The sequence below is a fragment of the Rana temporaria genome, chromosome 3 (assembly GCF_905171775.1).
Source record: "Rana temporaria chromosome 3, aRanTem1.1, whole genome shotgun sequence".
In the NCBI taxonomy this organism is placed as follows: Eukaryota; Metazoa; Chordata; class Amphibia; order Anura; family Ranidae; genus Rana; species Rana temporaria.
Genome location: NC_053491.1, coordinates 146158606 through 146179978, shown reverse-complemented (window position 1 = coordinate 146179978; position 21373 = coordinate 146158606). Strand labels below are relative to the sequence as shown.

General features: G+C 42.6%; 1 protein-coding gene across 3 annotated transcripts in view; it reads right to left on the bottom strand.

The window, feature by feature from the left end:
- GTSE1 (G2 and S-phase expressed 1) overlaps positions 1-8643 on the bottom strand; it is a 48043-nt gene extending 39400 nt beyond the window's left edge. For all 3 annotated transcript variants that reach the window (XM_040343627.1, XM_040343629.1, XM_040343630.1), the window contains exons 1-3: positions 8467-8643; positions 3047-3094; positions 1382-1439 (exon numbers count right to left, since the gene is read on the bottom strand). In XM_040343627.1, the coding sequence (XP_040199561.1) occupies positions 1382-1439; positions 3047-3059 (71 nt within the window). In that variant the 5' untranslated portion in view covers positions 3060-3094; positions 8467-8643. The remainder of the gene's footprint in view (positions 1-1381; positions 1440-3046; positions 3095-8466) is intronic.
- Between the last annotated feature and the right edge of the window lie 12730 nt (positions 8644-21373).

Genomic DNA, 21373 nt, shown 5'->3' with positions numbered 1-21373 from the left:
TGTAAAAAACTTAATTAAAAGAATCACAGAAAGTTACATTTACCAAAAAATAAACAAAATAAGTGAAATAAATTGTGAAAGGTGGCATATAGTGTGGTATCACTAATATGTCAGAAAGAGGGGATCAGTTGCCACTTAACCACGTAAGGACCGCCTCCTGCAGATATACGTCGGCAGAATGGCACAAGCACGTACCTTTACGTCTTCTAAGTGCTCAGCCGTGGGCCCGCGAGCCGGTACGAAGCACCGTGACCCGATCGCCGCCGGAGTCCCGCGATCGGTCCCCGGAGCTGAAGAACGGGGAGAGCTGTGTGTAAACACAGCTTCCCCGTTCTTCACAGTGGCAGCTTCATTTATCGTGTGTTCCCTAATATAGGGAAACACGATCAATAATGTCACACGTCCAGCCCCGCCCCCCTACAGTTAGAAAAACATATGAGGTCACACATAACCCCTACAGTGCCCCCTAGTGGTTAACTCCCAAACTGCAATTGTAATTTTCACAGTAATGAATGCATTTTCATAGCATTTTTGCTGAGAAAATGACAATGGTACCAAAAATTTGTCAAAATTGTCCGATGTGTCCGCCATAATGTCGCAGTCAAAAAAAAAGAAAAAGATAAGTCCCTAGCCTCTTGCAGACAGGATCCACAGCAGTGTTTTACATGGTGGGCATTTATGCTGGTGATCTGCAATTACCATTGAACGAGACCCATTGCTTTAAAGACCAAATTTGTTTGAACTGCGTGGCTGGAGTGACATCCTTAATCATACGCTGTAAACGATCCCCTGTCATAAGGGATCATGGCGAGTCAGTAAAAAGCTACTTTATTGATTGGTGGAGGATTTATCACCAGAAGTTGGATTTTGGCACAGAGCACGGGTGTATAGCATCCACTTATGGACTATATTTTTTGATTGAACATTTTTTTTTTATTTGATGTGTCTGTAATCCACACTATGCTCTCATTTTCCTATATGGAGATCCTCATGTCACACAGGCAGGCTGCAAGCTGGTTGTGTCAGAAGATGTCAACTATACTTCTGTTTCTGCCTACAGCATAAGGACACTATACTGGTCTCCTTGAAGTAAAATTAGCAAAGTCAGTGGAAGCAGCAGAATGCCAACCCATCACTCTGCTCCCTGCCCTCAGACAATGAGGGACAGAAATGCATGCCGAGTACATTACACTTGTTTAGGAGCGTTTGTAAGGAGTAAAAAAATAAATTAGCAGTGCCAGGGTTTACAAAAGCACCCTCTCTGCTCTCAGAGGGCAGTTTTCCCTTAAACTTCCTATAGCTCTCAGAATGTGCATGGCAGTGCACTTACGTTTACTGAACTTTACAGCAACTGCCCTTTGTCAAACTGTTAATAGGTTACCTTGAAGGAGATAGGGAAACATCAAAGTCAAACTTCTCATCCTCCAGAAATGTGAAATCTAAAAAAAAAAAAAAAAAAAAAAAAAAAAAAGAGAAGATTAAAAATCAACTTGCATTGCAAACAGCTATAGAAAAAAAAAAAAAAAAAAAAAAAAGTTTAGGCCCCAGTAAAGCGCTGCCATTTTTAGCGGCGATTTACCGTCGGAATTGTGGCAGTATTCAGCCGCTAGCGGTTGAAAAAAGTGCAGAGGCGCACTGCCAGCGGTATAGCTGCAGTTTCCCATTGCGTTCAATGGGAAGAAGCGGTAAACAAACTGCTCCTTCACCACTCCAAAGATGCAGCTAGCAGGACTTTTGGAACGGTCCTGCTAGCGCACCGCTCCAGTGTGAAGGCTTTCACACTGTAGAAACAGTGTGCAGTGCTAGCTGGTATATAACCCCCCCCCCCCCCCCCCACAGACAGGTCAGTCACAAAAAAGAGTTTTTCCCTCTTATGTTTATGGACAGTCACAGCTTATTCTCAACCACAGGGACACCCCAAAGTAGTGCCTCAACATAGGGTGGGAAATGGGAGTAATAGATAAACATGCAACCACCTGAGAAACCCTCCCAGGAGAGAAACATAGAATCTCAAAAAACAGTCACCCGCACAACCTTGCAGCCAAAACAGGTATCAGATGCAAACACATCAAAGTTGCAGAAAAGGAACACAATCCCCTAATGGCATAAACCTGAGCCACCGCCTGCTAGATTCATCAAGAAAACAGTGGTAGATGGAGACCGCCAGGCCTGTTTGTGGGCACCCGCAATCACACAAAAAAAAAAAAAAGGCCTCTAGGAGTAAGCTGTAGCAGACATGTATGAACCACCCAGACCACACCCAAGGAGTGCAATGCAACCTCTTTAGGATGCAAAGGGTGTGGATCTAGGGTAGATGGAGAGAAAAAAAAAAAAACACACACTCCATCAAAGACCTGGGAAGGAGGGTCCACGTGTGTAGAGCTACCCAGGATCCAGAGACCTTCCCCAGTAGCACAGGCTGCATACCTATTCGGGAACAAATGCTGGACAAGTTAAACAAGTACCCGATAAACACTTCCATAGCACTGTGCATACCCATAATTGCACTGCATCCCTCGATGGCTGTCCCAGAGGATATGGCCCAGCTTTTATGTGTGGGAGCGCCCAGCATTTACTGCACCATAAAATTACTGCTTGCAGCATGGAAGGAGGGGTGCATGGGGCCCGCAAACTCAGGTCTGGAGGGGAGGAGGAGCCCCAAGCAGGGTCCATCACCTCTAGAAGCCCACCACTGTGCATGAGGGAAAGGGGTTGGGTGACTACTTACCGGTCTAGCCAAGGTAGAGGGTAACAGAGGCGGGTTTGTGTTTTTTCTGCCTGGTGTCCTACTCATGTAGGTGGCGCTCTAAGCCCCATGGTTGAGAAGAAGCTGTGCCCAGCAATGAACATACAGTTAATATTGTTTTGCTGACAAATAAAGCCATTGTATAAAAGTAAAAAAAGTAAGGTTGACTACTATACCCATTTTTAGTGCAGGGGGCACATAAGACATTATAAAAAGGGATTAGAATGACAAAAATTATATGTCCAGTTTGGGGCTAAATGTCTTCTTTAAAATTAAAGGTTTGAAAGTGTTTATACTTACTGCCAGCATCCATTTTGGAAAGGGGCTTGCTGCTTTTAACTAAGCCACCTAGACAAGTATAGAGGGACATTAAAAAACAACATTAGATGGCACTAAAGACCAACTGAAAACTATGCAACTTATCAAAATTTATAAGGCCAGCCAACATCTTATGAATAACCAAAGCAGGCTTTTCCTTTTACCAACATACCCCAATGGCTCACCCACATCTTTGCTCTTTATTTATCTTTACCAAATAAGAGCCATTATAACTCAGTAACACAAACGTCTCTTGCATTGAGAAATGGGCTGACCTAGCAATCGGCTGCTCTACATTTTCACATTAGTAGTTGTATGCCAGCAGAAGGAGACATTCTGAACACATTTCAAGTGTCTCTAAATCAAACACTGTTTTTTTTAGTTAGTGAATGGTTTCAATGTTTAAATCATTGGTCAGTTTCTGAATGATGTATCCCCTTTTTTGGAGACTCCCTGTTTCTTCTGGGGAAGATATAAAAGGAAATCCCTCCAAAGTGAGGAGATCCACACTTCTGGAAGTGAGCGTTTGTTTCTCAGCAGACTTGAGACAAATTTCTTTTCAATGGAGTATGCTCAGAAGGGATATACCAATCTTCTGCAGGGATAGCCTTTTGTAGATTCAGCTTCCAGACAGGGTTTGCTTTAACAACTTGTAACCGGGGTAATTTTACAGATTAAAATCTTCAAACAAAAAAAATGTTACCTAAATTCCCCAAATGATATACCTGCTAAAAGCAAAGGCCCTATGGAATAAAATGGAGGCAGTTACAATTTTATAGGTCGCATGATATTTGCCCATTTATTCTCAGCAAATGTTTTATTTTTTGTGTGCGCGCGCGCGCGCGCGCGCGCATCTGTAAAAGGGACACACACACACAATTGATTTGGTAAAATATGAAAGATTGGTAGGTATTTGTTCGATGCAACCTACACTCAAAGACCTTCAACCACCCCCCCCCCCAATTTTTTTTTATATATACACCCCTGCCTACCGGGTGGTGTTGTAGGCATAGTTCAGATACTCACCAGCCATCAGATCCAGTATTGTCCCGCTGACATCCTGTCAACAAACACTGCTCAGTCCCACTACACCATCCTACTTGCGACATAATTGAGGGACCCACTTTAAATTTTCAAAAACTACAGTACCCATAAAAAATTGTCCATAGGTGATGCTTTTAAAGCATTTACAGGTCATCAGTTTAGAGTTCACATAAAGGCCCTAAAATGATTGCACCCACAATGGTGTGCATGGTAATACTAATGGGTAGATTCAGGTACGGCCGCGCAAATGTAAAGCGGCGTAGCCTAGCGTGTTTACGCTACGTCGCCTTAAGTGAGAGAGGCAAGTACTGTGTTCTCAAAGTACTTGCCTCCTTACTTAGGGCGGCGTAGCGTAAATGCGGCGGGCGTAAGGGCGCCCAATTCAAATGTGTTGGAGGGGGGCGTGTTTTATGGCAATGAGGCTTGACCTCACGTTTGACTCCTTTTACTGCGCATGCGCCGGGCGCCTACATTTCCCAGTGTGCTTTGCGGCTAAGTACGCCGCACAGGCTTTTGATTTCGACGTGGACGTAAACGACGTAAATCCCGATTCGCGGACGACTTACGCAAACAACGTAAAAAATTTGAATCTTGCGGCGGGAACGGCGGCCATACTTTAACATTGTTATTCCACCTAATAGATGGAATAACTTTAGGCCTGTCAAAGACTTACGGAAACGGCGTAAATCGACTGAGGCGGCCGGGTGTACGTTTGTGAATCAACTCATTTGCATAATCTACGCCGACCGCAGTGGAAGCGCCACCTAGCGGCCATCCGAAAAATTACAACCCAAGATAGGACAGCGCAAGCCGTCTTATCTTAGATATGTTTAGGCGTATCTCTGCTTGAGCATACGCTTAAACATAGGTCAGCGTAGATTCTGAGTTAGGTTGACTTATCTACTAATAAGTCGGCCTAACTCTTACTGAATCTACCTATAAATGTCTAGCATAATCATTTTCCTATAGAGGTGCAACCATCACTTGCACGTTCATATGTGCACATACATGAGGACAGAGAAGCGTTAAACAGGATTTACATGCGTTTTCTGAATTTTGCTTCTTTGTACTACTCCCCAGCCGCACTGCCTGATTGCAGGTATGGGGGTGCCCCCCGTGTTCCTGGCAGGGACTTATGGAGTCCCCACTTTGTGCATGCTCCCACTTTGAAAAAGCAGCTTGTGTTAAACACCTTGGAGGTACACAGAGCCAAAGTTCAAGAGAGGCTGTCAATCGACACTTTGGCAGAGAGGCTTTGGTTCTAGGTGTCTCGGGCTGCCCATTACCGTGATGCTGGGATTGGCTACATGCAAGCCTGTAGTTCTAAACAGAAGCATGCATGAAGCAGAGACTCCAGAGGGACTCCTTGGCTCCTGGAAGGCACAGGTGGAACGAACATACCTTAAGTTAGGCAGTGTGGCTAAAAGACAATAAAAAAAAAAAAAAAAACAGACAAAGCTATTTTTGGCTGTACTTCTATGGATCACAGGAGCGCAAATCGTTCTGCACTGCCGTGATCCGTTTTCAGCTGACATCACAGAGCTTATCCAGGCTCTTAAAGGATCCCATCCAAATGGTCAGGACCCACCTAGATAGGCAGCGATCTGCCAAGAGCCTGAACCAGCCTCTGGCCCCTCCACAGTCCAGTGAGCTAGGAAGGGGACCGCCCAAGAGATCCAAGCAGAAGTGGTGTGGATACCCATTAACCACTTACACCCCCTTCTTCGTGATTTTTGGCCAAAATGTATACGGCTACAGATCTTTGATAAAAGTAACCAAAAATCAGTGTATATTTGGTCACTGCGAAAGTTTGAGCCTACAAACTATGATGCCAATCATTTAAAATTGATCACACCTGATATAGTGACAGCCTATTTCTTGACACACCAAAACTCCTTTCACATTAGGAGTTTTTCCCGGTGCTTTAGCGCTTAGAATAGCACCTGTAAAACGCCTCATTGGCAATCCCAGTGTGAAAGCCTGAGTGCTTGTGCGCTGGCAGGACATCAAAAAAAGTCCTGCAAGCAGCTTCTTTGAGACGCTTTAGGAGCATTGCTCCTAAAGCACCCCTGCCCATTGAAATCAATGGGCAGCATCACCGAAGCGCCTGCAAAGTGCCGGTAGAATGAGAACTAGCAGCCCTTTACTGCCGACGCGCCGCCCCCCCCCCACCCCTCACAAAAATTGTCATTAACTGGTTGTTTCTCTCTCAAATTGCATACTTGCAACTACACCCCAAAACACACTCTGCTACTACTCCCGAGTATGGTGATACCATTTGAGACTTTCACAGCCTGGCCACATACAGAGGCCCAACAGGTATGGTGCACCATCAGAATAAGCACTGATGTGGCACACCCACGCTGCTGCACCGGCTCCCTCCTCGCATGCTGTACCGATCATGTGAGAGGAAAGAGCTGAATCAGACATGTGACGGTCTGTTGACAAGCGACCGCTCTGTCATTGGACGAAGGGATCATGTGGTAAAGGGCCGCTGTCATCAGCCCTTTACTGCGATCATGGACACTTCCGTGGGTGCGCGGGAAGCGCGATTTGGGTGAACGTCATAGTACACCCTCCCAGAACTAACCGATCGTGCTGTAGCAGGCATTCGGGAATGGCCTGGTTGGCAAGTGGTTAAAACTAGGTAGCCGCTCCCCAAAAAATGTAAAAAAATTTAAAGTGTCAAGTTTTAGAGGAGGGTGTGGAGCAGAAAAGTGGAACTTCCACTTTTTTGGTCAAGTTACGCTTTTAAGTGGCTGTAAAGACTCAAGGTTTTTTTACAGTCATGCCACCTGTGTGCAGCAGCACCCCATCTCATTCCGGAGATGTGCACAAGAACCTCGGCTCTGCCAGGTCTCTCGCTCCTCATTGGCTGAGACAGCCAGTCAATAAGGAGAGCGCAGGGGCGGGGCCAAGCCCCATTCCATGTGTGAATGGACAAACGGAGCAGCAGCGAGCCTGCTTGGGTGCCCCCATAGCAAGCTGGGGGAGGGGGAGATCGAATTTGCTCTGTGCAAAACCACTACACAAAAGCAGACAAGTATAACATGCTTGTAAAGAATGAATGAATAAATTATATATATGAATGAATAAATTATATATATGAATGAATAAATTATATATATGAATGAATAAATTATATATATGAATGAATAAATTTATATATATATATATATATATATATATATATATATATATATATATATATATATATATATACACACACACACACATATACACACACACACAGTGATACTTACCTCCACTGTGCAGTTAGTTTTGCACAGAGTGGCCTCGATCCTTGACTTCTGGGGTCCCACGACGGCTCTCCGCTCCTGCCCTTAATAGCTAACCCCCTCTGTAAGGATGAGCTCTGGTGTGATCACATAGAACACGTGCAGAGCCCGCCAGTAACTGTGCACAGCGTTGCGCTAATAACAGCCAGAGAGACATTTCACGATCCCTGCAGCCGAGCATCGGGACAATGTCTCCCTGGCTGCGATTAGCACAGCGCCGTGCACACTTCCTGGCGGGCTTTGCACGTGTTCTATGCCAACACGCCAGAGCTCATCCTTACCCCTCTGGGAAGCTCTCTCCCGAGGGGGTTATCTTGTGGGCGCGCTCCTGTGTCATACACTTGGAGTCCATAGCCGCTGAGTGTATGACTCAGCCCCGCCCCCCAGCAGCTGAGTCATTGGATTTGATTAACAGCAGGAGCCAATGGCTGTGCTGCTATCAGTCTATCCAATCAATGCGGAGACGCCGTGGAGAAGAGGACACCTTGGACTCACAGAGCAGGTGAAAAGGCTCAGGTAAGTAAAACAGGGGGGGGGGGCTTATTGCCAGGTGTTTTAAGGTGAGAAAAAAAACCCCCACACACCCACGAGCCTTAACAACCCCTTTAAAGAATACGGAGGAGACTGAGGACAAATAAGCACTCGGTCACATTGAACGCAGCTTTGAAATTGTGTCGCCTTATCTGAAATTGCACGATTTCGAAGGCACATGTCAGTGCGACTTGAGGCGTGACTGAAGACATCTCTGCGGCTTCATGCACAGATGTCCATGCAAGTCGCACCTAAAAATCACCAAAAGTAGCGCAGATATAAACATGACCATTGCTGACAATAGCATGTTACATGATTTGACCTATAAAATCACATGACAAGCAAGCTGCTTCAATGTGAACGAAGGCTAAAGAGACTTCAATAGAACTCCCCTCTATCCATATCAGGAGATTTAGTGACACAAAGGCAAGGTGAACACACACGTTGTAGAGAGGGGCCAGTCATGTCATATAATCCTGGTATTAGATGCCAGCAATGGTCGCGTCTCCCATAGCCCCTCCTGTATACCTCAGTAAGCGGACGGCGGCCAGGCACACGATAGCCGGGTGTAGAGCAGGAGGCGGTGAGAGGGGCTCTTCCTGCACTCACTAGATTTCTCCACCGTCCAACACAGATACACAAACGGCCTACGATTCAAACTTCCCTCTGACCTCGGAACAGGACATGTGACAAAGAATGCAAACCTCTCATTGGTTGCTTTAAAGACCCGTGATTACGCGCTGAACGTTCCGACGTGGTAAAGCAAGGCATTCTGGGAAATGTAGTCTGTTCCCTTGCTCCGGTATTCCTAGCCTCTATTGCGCTGCCGCAGTGTCACGTGTCCTCGTATTTGCAGGTTCCCCTTCATAAACTGCTTGAGTACAAGAGACCTGAATGAATATATGAATGTTCTCACTATTACAATTCTTACCTCAGATCTAAGGGTTCATCCACACTGCATTGAGTGGCTATTCCAGCACAGTTCCACCATACCACCACAATACCTCTGCTGTCACATCGCTGAGTTATAGTGTGACATGAAAATAATAAAGTAGTGTGTGCAGTACAAGAGTGACAGCGCTGAAAGCTGAAAATTGACCTGGGAAAAGGGGGGTAAATGTGGCCAGTATCAAAGTGGTTAAGACTCTGGTTCCCGGGTTTGGTACACTTTATGCAAGTGGCCAGTGCCGGCCCAAGACATTGTGCTGCCTGGTACCAAGAATGAAATGCTGCCCCCCCCCCCCCAAAAAAAATTACGGCCACCACATCCATTATTTTATATCATGATAACTAAAGTGGACCTATCATGGCTCTATACATGTATATAGGAGTATAAAAAGGACCTGTTATGGCTCTATTCATGCAATTAACCCCACAGTGGAGCGGAGAGCGGAACGGGATGAGCGGTCGGGCGGCAATTAGCCCCACAGTGGAATGGAGAGTGGAGCTGGCGGAATGGGATGGCGTGCAGGCAGGAAATTTGCTGCCAAACTGGGGCAGGGATTCTGTCAGCTCTGCAGGCTCAGAGGTGGTTGAAAAACATATATGCATGAAAAATTGAAAAGTTGAAAAAATTGAAAAAATTGAAGTAGCCACAAATAGCACACAGGAAAATAGCACATTAAAATTTTTAATTTTTTTTTAAAAAAACTAATAACAATAGTCCGCATAACATAAGCAGCAGTTCACGTGGAGATGGTAGAGTGAAAACACATACACTTCGGGGGAGGTGTTAAGAATGAATCCAGGTAGTGTGCATACACTTGTATGCAGAGGTAAAACAATACCTCAATAAAAGCATTTAAAAATTTTAATGTGCTATTTTCCTGTGTGCTATTTGTGGCTACTTAAATTTTTTCAATTTTTTAAACTTTTCAATTTTTCATGCATATATGTTTTTCCACACATTACAGACTATAAAGTGACATTCACTTAACCCTTGTGCGCTGTATGTTTTTGTTTTTTTGCTTTTTGCCCATGTCTCCTTAGTGGTTGACAGCTGCACGGATTGTGTTTTAGTGAAACTTCTTTAACCACTGACAACACTGTGGTTTACCGTCCTTATGGTGTAGCGCTTCATGCGGGTGTTTCTTTGTATACTCAGAGGTGGTTGATGCCATGCCAGCTTCAGCCATGAATGGTTGTATGCAAAAATGGCACCAACCTTCTCTCAGCCCTCCGACAGGGACACTTGACCCATGTTCCATGTTTGGCACACGTATTGAATTTGGTGGTGCAGCGGTTCTTGAGCAGGAACCCAGGCGTACAGGATCCCCTGAGGCAAATGCATTTTCGTTCGAATTTCAGGTATTTTCGTTATCATTTTAATAAACGATAACGAAAGCACAGAAACCGAAAACCGAAAGATCTAACATAAACAAATGCTTTATTTTCATTTTCGTTGCGGTCGAATGTGCCTAACCTTAGTTCTATTAGTCCAATATTATTCTACATAAAGAGAAAAGATTCGACATTGAGAGAAAAGATTCAACATTATAGAGACATGAAGAAGAGTCGACATAGAGAGAAAAGATTCGACATTGAGAGAAAAGATTCAACATTATAGAGACATGAAGAAGAGTCGACATAGAGAGAAAAGATTTGACATAGAGAGAAAAGATTCGACATAGAGAGACATGAAGATTCGACGAAGTAGCTAAAAACATACGATCGCAGCAAGCGGACATTTATGGTGAAATGCTCTGCCCATAGGCTATAGAAGAATTCTAATGTTGGTTCACTAGTAACTAGGTTGACTAGAATTCTTCTATAGCTTGTAGGTGGAACATTCGACCGTAAATGTACGATTGCGGCATCGTACAGTTTCGTTGCTCCGTCAAATCTTTTTTTTTTTTTAAGATTCTGTCGAATCTTTTTTTTTTTTTAAGATTCCGTCAAATCTTCTCCTTTTTTTTTTTTTTTTAAGATTCCGTCGAATCTTCTTAGAACATTCGACATACACCATAAGCCTTCAATGACAGATTCGACCTTAATAATTTGGATTTTTGGACGAATGCATTTTTTTAATGAAAAACAAAATAAATAAAAATGAATTTCGGGAGTAACTAAATCAATTTATTTTTCGGACAAAAACAAAATTTCGAAAAAAAATATTTCAGTGTGCACATGTCTAGTGCTCAGCTGGCTGACATTCAAAGGGAATGCAACCTGCCCACCAACCGCCTCATTTGTGACATGCCCACCAAGTGGAACTCAACATTGGCAATGCTGCAGTGGCTGCACACACAGCAGAGGGCGAGTATGGCACCAGGACAGGGTCAGGGGAGCTTGGCTTCTTTTTGCCATGCCAGTGGCTACTGATCAATAATGCATGCACTGTCCTGTCACCATTTGAGGAGGCCACAAAGATGGTGAGCAGCGACAATGCATGCATCAGTCACACTGTCCTTCTAGTGTTCCTGTTGGAGCACACGCTTTATGGAATCATGCACAGGGCACTTGAGGCGGGAGGAAGAGGAGGACTTCCTTACCTCTCAAGGCCCCCTTTATCCAGATAGAATTACTGGGGGCCCGCCAAACGCACAAGAAGAAGAGGAGGAGGAGGAATGTGTCAGCATGGATGTAGAGGATAATATTCAGCAGCAGTCTTCAAGGGATGGTTTTCAGTTCCCAGAAACCCAAGTTGTACGTGGCTGGGAGGAGGTAGTTACGAATCATGTGATCCTTGGTGACCCAGAGGACTCAGAATCAAATTCCTCTGCAAACTTACGCTGCATTGCCTCCCTGATTCTGCAAAGCCTGCGAAAGGCTCTAGGATTTGTGGTATCAAGGAGAGGGATCATAATTGGCTGGCAACCCTTCTTGATCCATGTTACAAGGGTAAGGTTGCAGAACTCATCCTGTCTTTACAGAGGGAGCAGAGGATGAAACATCTTCAAGAGGCCTTGAAGAAAGGTTTGTGCAATGCATTTTCAGACCCTGGGAGGTTACAGTTTCCTGGTGCTGGACAACATGTTGCTGAGGCTTCGTTCAGTCCGAGGAAGACCGGTGGAGAAGGTGGCCGGCTGACCAATGCCTTTAAACTATTTTTCAATCCTCAGTGCCAAGGTCTTATCAGTTCAAGCAACCATTGCCAGCATCTGCATTACATGGTGCAGGAATATCTAGGGGCAAGAGCAGACTTGGAGACCTTTCTAACAGAGCATCCACTGGGTTACTGGGTCTTGAGGATGGACCACTGTCCAGAACTTGCTCAATATGCAATTGAGCTACTGGCCTGTCCTGAATCAAGCCTGCTTTCTGAACGCACATTCGGTACTGATGGAGGGTTTGTAGCGGATCATAGAATGCGCCCGTCCACAGACTCTGTTGGTAGGCTCACATTCATAAAAAAATAATCAGTCTTGGATCAGCAGCTATCAAGAACCTGATGCTGATGTAAGTGATTGAATTTGCTATGGATGTGGGATCCCTTGAAGACTATGCTGACTATCCTATTCCGAATCCTTATCAATCTTGATGATGCTAGCCTCCAACAATATTTTTGGTTTAGGGCACCACCACCCAATTAATTTTTTTAATCTAATACTTCACAGCAGGGCCCGTTCCTGCGCCCAACAAGTGTATCTGTGAGGGATTACAGTGTTGTGGCACCACAACCACCCAAGGCCCAATTTTTCTGCCCCTGTTTAACAGGGGCATGTAATTACAATTTTTGATCTAATATTTCACAGCAGGCCCAGTTCCTGCTCCCAACAAGAGTATCTGTGAGGGGTTACAGTGTTGTGGCACCACCATCACCACCCAAGGCCCAATATTTCATTTTTATTGTTTCACTTTAAAGCGGGGGTTCACCCTATCGACAGTAAAAAAAAAAAAAAAATTTTTCTTTTACCTTTAAATCAGGCACTGTAGCGCGAGCTACAGTATGCCTGTCCCGAATTTTTTCCCCCCATACTCACCTTGTAGTCGTCCATCGAAGATACCGGGGAATGGGCGTGCCTCTGGAGACGGAGGATGATTGACGGCCGGCTCTGGCGCGTCACGCTTCTCCGGAAATAGCCGAAATAGGCTTGGTCTTCACGACGCGTGCGCATAGCCTGTGCGCACGCGCCGTGAAGAGCCGAGACCTACTCCGGCTGTCTTCGGGGAGAGTGACGTGCCAGGGCCGGCCGTCAATCATCCTCCCTCTCCATAGGCACGCCCATTCCCCGCGGGAGCCGGAATCTACGATGGACGACTACGAGGTGAGTACGGGGTTAAAAAAATCGGGACAGGCATACTGTAGCTCGCGCTACAATGCCTGTCTCGATGGTAACATCATGGGATTGTGGGTGAACTACCGCTTTAAGTATTATTAAAATCACTGCTCTCGAAAAAACATTGGGCCAGATTCACAAAAGAGATACGATCTTAGGATACAATTCTAGGCCGGCCGCTAGGTGGCGATTCCATTGCGGTCGGCGTAGAATATGCAAATGACTATTTACGGTGCTTCACGATCGTACGCTTTACCCGTCGCTCTAAATTTACGTTGTTTCCGTCTAGATACGCCACGTAAAACTAAGGCTGCCCTCTAGGTGGCCTAGCCCATGTTAAGTATGGCTGTCGTTCCCGCGTCAAAATGTTAAAATTCACGTCGTTTGCGTAAGTCGTCCGTGAATGGCGATGGACGCCATTTACGTTAACGTCGAAACCAATGACGTCCTTGCAATGTAATTTAGCGCAATGCACGTCGGGTAATTTGACGGACGGAGCATGCGCAGTACATTCGGCGTGGGAACGCGCCTAATTTAAATGGTGCCCGCCCCATTTGAATTAGGCGGGCTTGCGCCGAGCGGATTTACGTTACACCGCCGCAAGTTTACAGGTAAGAGCTTTGTGAATCAGGCACTTACGCTGTAAACCTGCGGCGGTGTAACGCAAATTGGATACGTTACGCCGCCGCAGCGTAACGTATTTGTACCTGAATCTGGCCCTGTGTTTTTTAAAACTTTTCTTTACATTGATACATGTCCCCTGAGGCAGGACCCGGGTCCCCAAACACTTTTGTAGCACCCCCCTGGGTCTACTGAGAGCAAGGAGATGCCTCCAGAGATAGGGGTAAGCTTACATTCACCCCAGGTCTGAGTCCATGGCTATAATGGGAAGTTAGAACAGAATTTGGACGCCAGTCTCTTTATATATTTGCAATGCTTTAATAAGGAACTTGAAATAAGTAGTAGGAGAAATGGTTAGGGGAGGTTTCAGATACCATTTGCAGATCACTTAGAGACTCCTTGAATCAAAAGGTAAAACAGCTTTCTCTTTTAGCAGATCTTGACTACCTGGATAGGCCTCTCACACAGACCTAGCAGCTGGTAGAATTTCTGGACTAGCCTCTCTCTCAGACTTAGCAGTTAGTAGAACTCCTGGATAAGCCTCTCTGACAGACTTAGCAGCCAGGAGCTAGTTACCACGGTTTAGATTGTAGAGTAGGATTCAGCTTCACAGTGTCAGAACCTTTAAGCCACCTGGCATCACTGTAAGAGTAGTTTAGATATGGGTGCGTCCTCCAAACAAGTCACCGGCAGCAGCAAGGGTTCTCCACTGGATCTCCTCAGCTTGGCTCTGCTTCTTCCACACAGGCAAGACAGCCTAAGGACCACCACAGGATTAGTAGGCCCTAGACAGGCTTCTGGACCTACTTGCAGAACTTGCAGCAACACATCCTCAGGCCAGGAGGGCCTCGTGGTAATAATAGAGAGTAATGGAAAAAATATAAGCTGCGCTGTTAAAGTGACATGCGAGCAAATAAATGAGCATAAACCATAAGTGAATAAAAAAATAATAATAATTAAAAAGTACAAAAAAATGCAAAAATATTTAAGGAAGTCCCAACTGTGAAATCTGCGGTTTAAGCAAAATCCTTCAGTAACTCTAAAGCCCTGTACACACGATCGGATATCTGATGGAATCTAATCCGATGGATTTTTTCATCGGATATCCGATGAAGCTGACTTTCTCCAGTCTTGCCTACACACCATCAGTCAAAAATATGACTGTGCTAAAACGCGGTGACGGACAACACTATGACGAGCCGAAAAAAATTAAGTTCAATGCTTCCGAGCATGCGTCGACTTGATTCTGAGCATGCATGGATTTTTCTCCGATGGAGTTCCACACAGACGATCAGATTTTTCTATTGGTTTTGTATCCATAGGTAAAATTTAAAACATGTTCTATTTTTTTTCACCGATGGAAAAGAGACCGATGGGGCCCACACACGATCGGTTTGTCAAATGAAAACAGTTCATCGGTCTGTTTTCATCGGACAAACCGATCGTGTGTACACGGCTTTAGGGATTCCAATGCTCTCTTCAAAGAGGGGCAAATCAACAGGAAAAAGTTCAATGAAATTCTCGAGATTTGTTAAATGTAGATATAGTGAATCCACCACCACCCAAAGTGCACGCTTACCAGCTCCACAAGTTTAGACACTTGTGGCATATACCAGGCGAGAGCCTTTTCCTCCCAAGACTTCAGATGTTGATATGGTCAGCAGGTGTAATAAACCGTCCAGTCAGGGACAAGATAGATGGTGCAGCTTGTGGACCCATACACAGTTCAACCAGTGTTGAGGCGATATTAGCTCAAAGAAAAAGAGCAGAAAAAATCGCCATAGGTAAAACCAGATTTTATTTAAATTTAAAAATGGATAAGACAGTATAGATGTATAGACATATAATGCTGTGATATCAGCACGTCGCTCCTCCCAGCGCATTTCGTCACTAATCTGACATTGTCCAGGGGCATAATAGAGAGCACATGGCTCTGCCCAATAAATACCCTTTCCCAGAATGCACAGCGGCCAGGAACTTTCTACTGGGCTGTTCTGGAAAAAGAATATTCACTACATACTGTAGCTCAACCTAGTTGTAATTCTCATACTGGCCTGTGGTACCAGTGACACCGACTGGCAACAGTGAGAAATGCACAACTCAGTTAAGTCTAGAGCAGAACCATATAAACTATACAATCACATCTGAGCTGTTTACAGCTCAGCCAAAAATAAATTTACACTATAGCCCCAATTTTAGGAACAGGGGGCTACACACTCCCACCACTAAAGGAGACATTGTCCTCAGCGTCTGTAAGGAAAGAAAATAACTCTCAAGCCTGAGAGTATGTATCTGAACCCCCAAAAAAAACTTGGGTGGGAGATGGGAAGGGTAAGGCAGTAAGAGAAGAAGCTTACAGTTTCAAACATCAATCAACAGTATATTCACATCAAACATGTTAAAGGAACCTCACTATCTATCTAACTGTCCCCACTCTAGCAGTTTGATATACAATCTTTGTTACCTGAAAAAGAACAAGGTTACACACATAGAAACACATAACAGCTTCACTGATCAACTGGGAGCAAAGCCTCACTCCCAGGGAAGTGAAACTTTCTTCCACATTTTAAATACAAAGCAAGTCCACCCCTTTCTTATAAGTAACTTAGTAGCCACCATCTAATGGCAGAAATCAGTATGGCAGAAGTCCTTAGTCGCAAAGTATTTCAATTACTGTACATTGGCGCCCACTTCTATCAATCAAAGCCAGTAAGCCAATGAGGAGAGGGAGGAGGGGGTGGGGCCAAACTGCAGCTTCGTGTCTGAATGGCACACAGATCTGCGTCTCGAGTCCAGTGCCCCCATAGCAAGCTGCTTGCTGTGGGGGCACTCAACAGGAGGGACCAGGAGCACCAAATAGGGATATGAGAAGAGAAGGATTGGGGCTGCTCTGTGCAAAAACACTGCACAGAGCAGGTAAGTATAACATGTTTTTTTTTTTTAAAACTGAGGGCCAGATCCACAAAAGGGATACGACGGCGTATCTACTGATACGCCGTCGTATCCCTGTTTCTATCTTTGGAACTGATCCACAGAATCAGTTTCCAAAAGATAGGCAGAAGATCCGACATGTGTAAGGGACTTTAATTTAACGGATTTAAGTTACACAGCCGAAAATTTCTAGGTAAGTGCTTTGTGGATCGGGCACTTAGGTAGAAATTTTACGGCAGTGTAACTTAAATTGGAATTTTTACGTTACAGGGGCTCTTTGTGGATCTGGCCCTGAGACTTTAGTAACACTTTAAACCCACAAGGGCTTTTTTTTAACCATTGTTATTACTTTATACTGGCTTTTGAAATTTACAAATGCAGCAATTTAGAAATTGGATAAAAGGTTTAGCACTGAGAAACACTTTTTGAAAAAGAAATAGTGCATTTTATGTACAGGTATCAGACCAAAATGAGGGACACATGAGGAGGAAATAGGGACAGAGGGATTTTGTTCCAAATCAGGGACAGTCCCTTCAAAATTAGGGACATTTGGGAGCTATGTTACACTTCCACATTACTCAACATGCATGCACATAGCAATAAAAATATCTAATGCTAAGTTCAGTTACCGTATATTGTTATGCATCCACTGTTGCTATCAGCCTGGGTCACTTGCAGGACAATAGTATACTTCACAATACTTGAAAACGCATTCTTGTGAGCAAAATCCAAACTAGACACAAATGTTTTAGAACTCATGTATGATATGATTTCCAAAAAGGGAAATATATTGACACTTAACAGTAATAAAAGGAAAGTGGCAGATCTGATGAACCTGAGATGATATCATACTTTAGCTCAACATGGAAACATTTTTTGGCAGCAGCTGCAACAGTAACATATGACAGCATCAGTCATGTCTTCCTAAGAACTGATTACAGCTAGGAGGAGTTTCTGCTATAACAGGGGGCTGCCTCCCTGCTAACTGCTGGATCAGATAAAACTGAAGAAAGCAAGGAAAGTAGAGAGAGTCAAGCTGGATCCTGAGAATTCCCAACACATGAAAATGCTCATAGGAATGGACCTAAACTCAATAGCACACACTAAGCAACTGCTGAAATAATCAGAAGCTGGCCCTTAAAGAAGTGAATAAAAACCCTGGATACAATAAACATGAATACTGCAAGAAGGTAAGAAACAGAATACGAGATTTAGTTATCCTTTAGTCTGATTTGGATACTGTTTAATTATAGATGTAAACAGCAGAGTAAAAAGATGTGCGCAGATAGAGCTTTTCACTTATGAAATTCATTTTATTAGCTGTTCATTCTAAAAATGATTGACAAGCACTGTGTGGTTGCAGTGATTATTCCTGCAGCCATAACTGTGTCACATTTGTAAATTTTTATTTGTTTTTTTTAGCAGGAAAACTTTTTTTATGAGCTATTTTATCATTTATCATTTATGATTTTTATGCATATGAAATTATTATTATATTTTTAACAAGAGATGGTTGTATTTAAAAACAGTCATAAAGAAATGAAAGTCAAGCAAGTGAATGTCATTACATCAATATGCTATTCCACAAATTGTAAAGCATGATAGTGATTAATATCTGCTCTGAATGGTATTCCTTAGCTAGTTCATTTTACAGTAGGTCTAAATATCATTGCTCTCATTGAAAATATTTAACAGTTGCTTTTCGTCATTAGTCTACATCTGTCTACAGCTAACAAATTTTCATGGACAGATTTTTTTATTCTTTTGAAAGTTTAAAAGTTTAGAAAGTTAACACATGACAACACATGACAAGTATGTTTTGAACCTTCTTGATTGGACACAGTAAAAACATCAAGGAAACAGCAAATAAACAAAATAAATGGTATTTATTGATAACTTTGCTTGAAAAAATAATCAGAAAAGTTTATAATAATAATGGATTGTCAATTTACATAAATCATTAAAAATGGCTATTAAGACTCTTTACCAATTACCCTTATTTTTGACAGACTAGTCCTCACTTTCATATGCTAACATTTAAAGGATACAGTACTGTATCCTAAATGTTAGCATATGAAAGTGAGGACTAGTCTGTTGAAAATAAGGTTAATTAGTAAAGAGTCTTAATAACCATTTTTAATGATTTATGTAAATTGATAATCAATTATTATTATTATTATTATACAGGATTTTTATAGCGCCAACAGTTTACGCAGTGCTTTACAATATAAAAGGGAGACAATACAGTTATAATACAAACAATACAAGAGGATTAAGAGGGTCCTGCTCAGAAGAGCTTACAGTCTAATACATTTTCAGGTATTGTTAGAAAAATATATATTGATTTGCAATAGTCTGTTTAGACTCTTTTGCTATCTTTAACATAGCAAGTGAAATATTTTTCTAATGTATTTAACTTCCAGAAAGTGGAACTTTAATTTCCCTTTAATTTTACTAAATATTAATGTTGTGATAGAATGCAACAACTGGCATTTTAATCAATTTTGTGAAGTTTTGTTGTTATGCCAACATGTTGAAATAGTCATTTACCAATTTTGAGAGTCATCTTATGATACTGTAATTGTACTAACAGGGCAATTTATAAAAAGAGAGTTTGGAGTACACTTTTTATATTAATTTTTTTTTTGGTGTGTGTCTGCTGTCTGCATGTGACTTTGCTAATGTGAATACTCCAACCCATTCTTTTTTATTTCAATCTACTAGCAATATACCTGGTTTGTAGTTAGCAGCCTACCCTAACATAAAAGTATTTTCTTTTTCCCTTCCCAACACCTACGAATTATCTTAACCATTAGAATTATTATAACTGTCTAGCTTAAAAAGAAGTACAATGAATCATTACCAACCATATACCATTGTTTCATGATGTAAATAAAACTATGGATACATTTTGTATATCTAATATATTGTATTGTTCATACAACACCTTTATTATTACCTTTATATTGTTTATTTTCAATTCTACAATAAACCTTTATTGTGGGGGAAAAAAAGCAACCAATAATAAACTAGTGAAGAATAATCTACAATTTGTTTTATCATCTAAGACAATATCCACAGATTTTACTGCAAAACAGTGCAAAATAAATCAGATCCTGTCCTGAAGTGGAATCTGATCCAGTTTTTTTATAGGTTAACGCACTTTGCAAATTTTATTGTTTAGTAAATAAGCATGCTTGTCTTGAAGTAGATCAGGGATAGTTATGCGGGTGGATTTACTAAAATAAAATAGGCTGTTCAGTGTTTTCACTTTTCAAGGGAATTTTCCCTAAGGCCTCGTACACACGACCGAGTTTCTTTGCAAAAACTAGCAAGAAACTTGCTGGGAGATATTTTTTTGCCGAGGAAACCGGTCCTGTGTACATTTTCGTCGAGGAAACTGTCGAGAAACTCGACGAGCCAAAAAGAGAGCATGTTCTCTATTTCCTTGACGGGAATGGAGAAAATTGGCTTGTCGAGTTCCTCGACAGCCTAACAAGGAACTAGACGAGGAAAACAATGTGTTTCGCCCGTCGAGTTCCTTGGTCGTGTGTACGAGGCTTCAGCTCAGCTTGGTGAATGTGGTGAAAATTCATGTTGCAAAAAATACCCAATCATGTACAAAGAAAATAAAAAAATATATTTTTGCTTGAACATGATTGGATGATGGAAGGCAGCAGAGCTTTACCTCAGTCACTAATCTAAGGTAACATTTCTTTGCAATGTAAAAATTTCAATGCAATTTCAATTGTCTATTCATCTTTCGTAAATCAACCCTGCGATCTCCATCATCCAGCAATTCAACTGGGTGACAAAAGGTGCTGCTTACAGGAAGATGAGCATTGATTGTTTATTATTATTGTTATACAGGATTTATATAGCGCCAACAGTTTTATGCAACGCTTTACAACTTGAGGGTAGACAGTACAAATACAATACACTTTAATACAGTAGGAATCAGAGGGCCCTGCTCCTTGGAGCTTACAATCTAAGACTTAGTACAGAGAATCACTTTATTGAGTAGCCTCTTCTAGTTCCATACTTTTTGATAGAGACAACGGACAAAAATCATTACATGTACCTTCTGGACTATATGGACTAAATGGCCATGCATGTAAATTTGTCCTTTTTTCATATACAAATAAACTGATGTTTGTTTCCCTTTCCTAGAATACAATCCCTCCGGGCTCATAGACAAAGGATTCCAGTAACGTATGTTGATGGCTGGCAAACCCAGTCCTGCATCTGCTCAGAACAATGGTGTATTGATGAACTGGCCACTTACTTGCTGATCACCATGATTATTGTAATTGCACTACTGGCGGCATGGGCAAAAAAGGATTTCTATATGTAACAGATCTATGGCACAGTGTGAAATGATCTTTCTACTGGAAATAATGAAGCACTGAAAGCTGCATCATTGGTGATACCGAAGAAGAATAATGGACCTATCGGCCTTCAGAGTTATATTTGAAGGTTATCTAAATGAAGAGGAAGGAAAACTTGAATAAATGATTATTTATTATGTCACAACTTAGTGACCAGTGAATGTTTACAGTGATTTTCTATCACTCATTTATGAAATGCTTTTTTTGTCAAGTGATGAAAAGTGTGGTAATACAGATTAAGTTATTTTGAATGAAATTAAATAGCTTTGTAAGGTA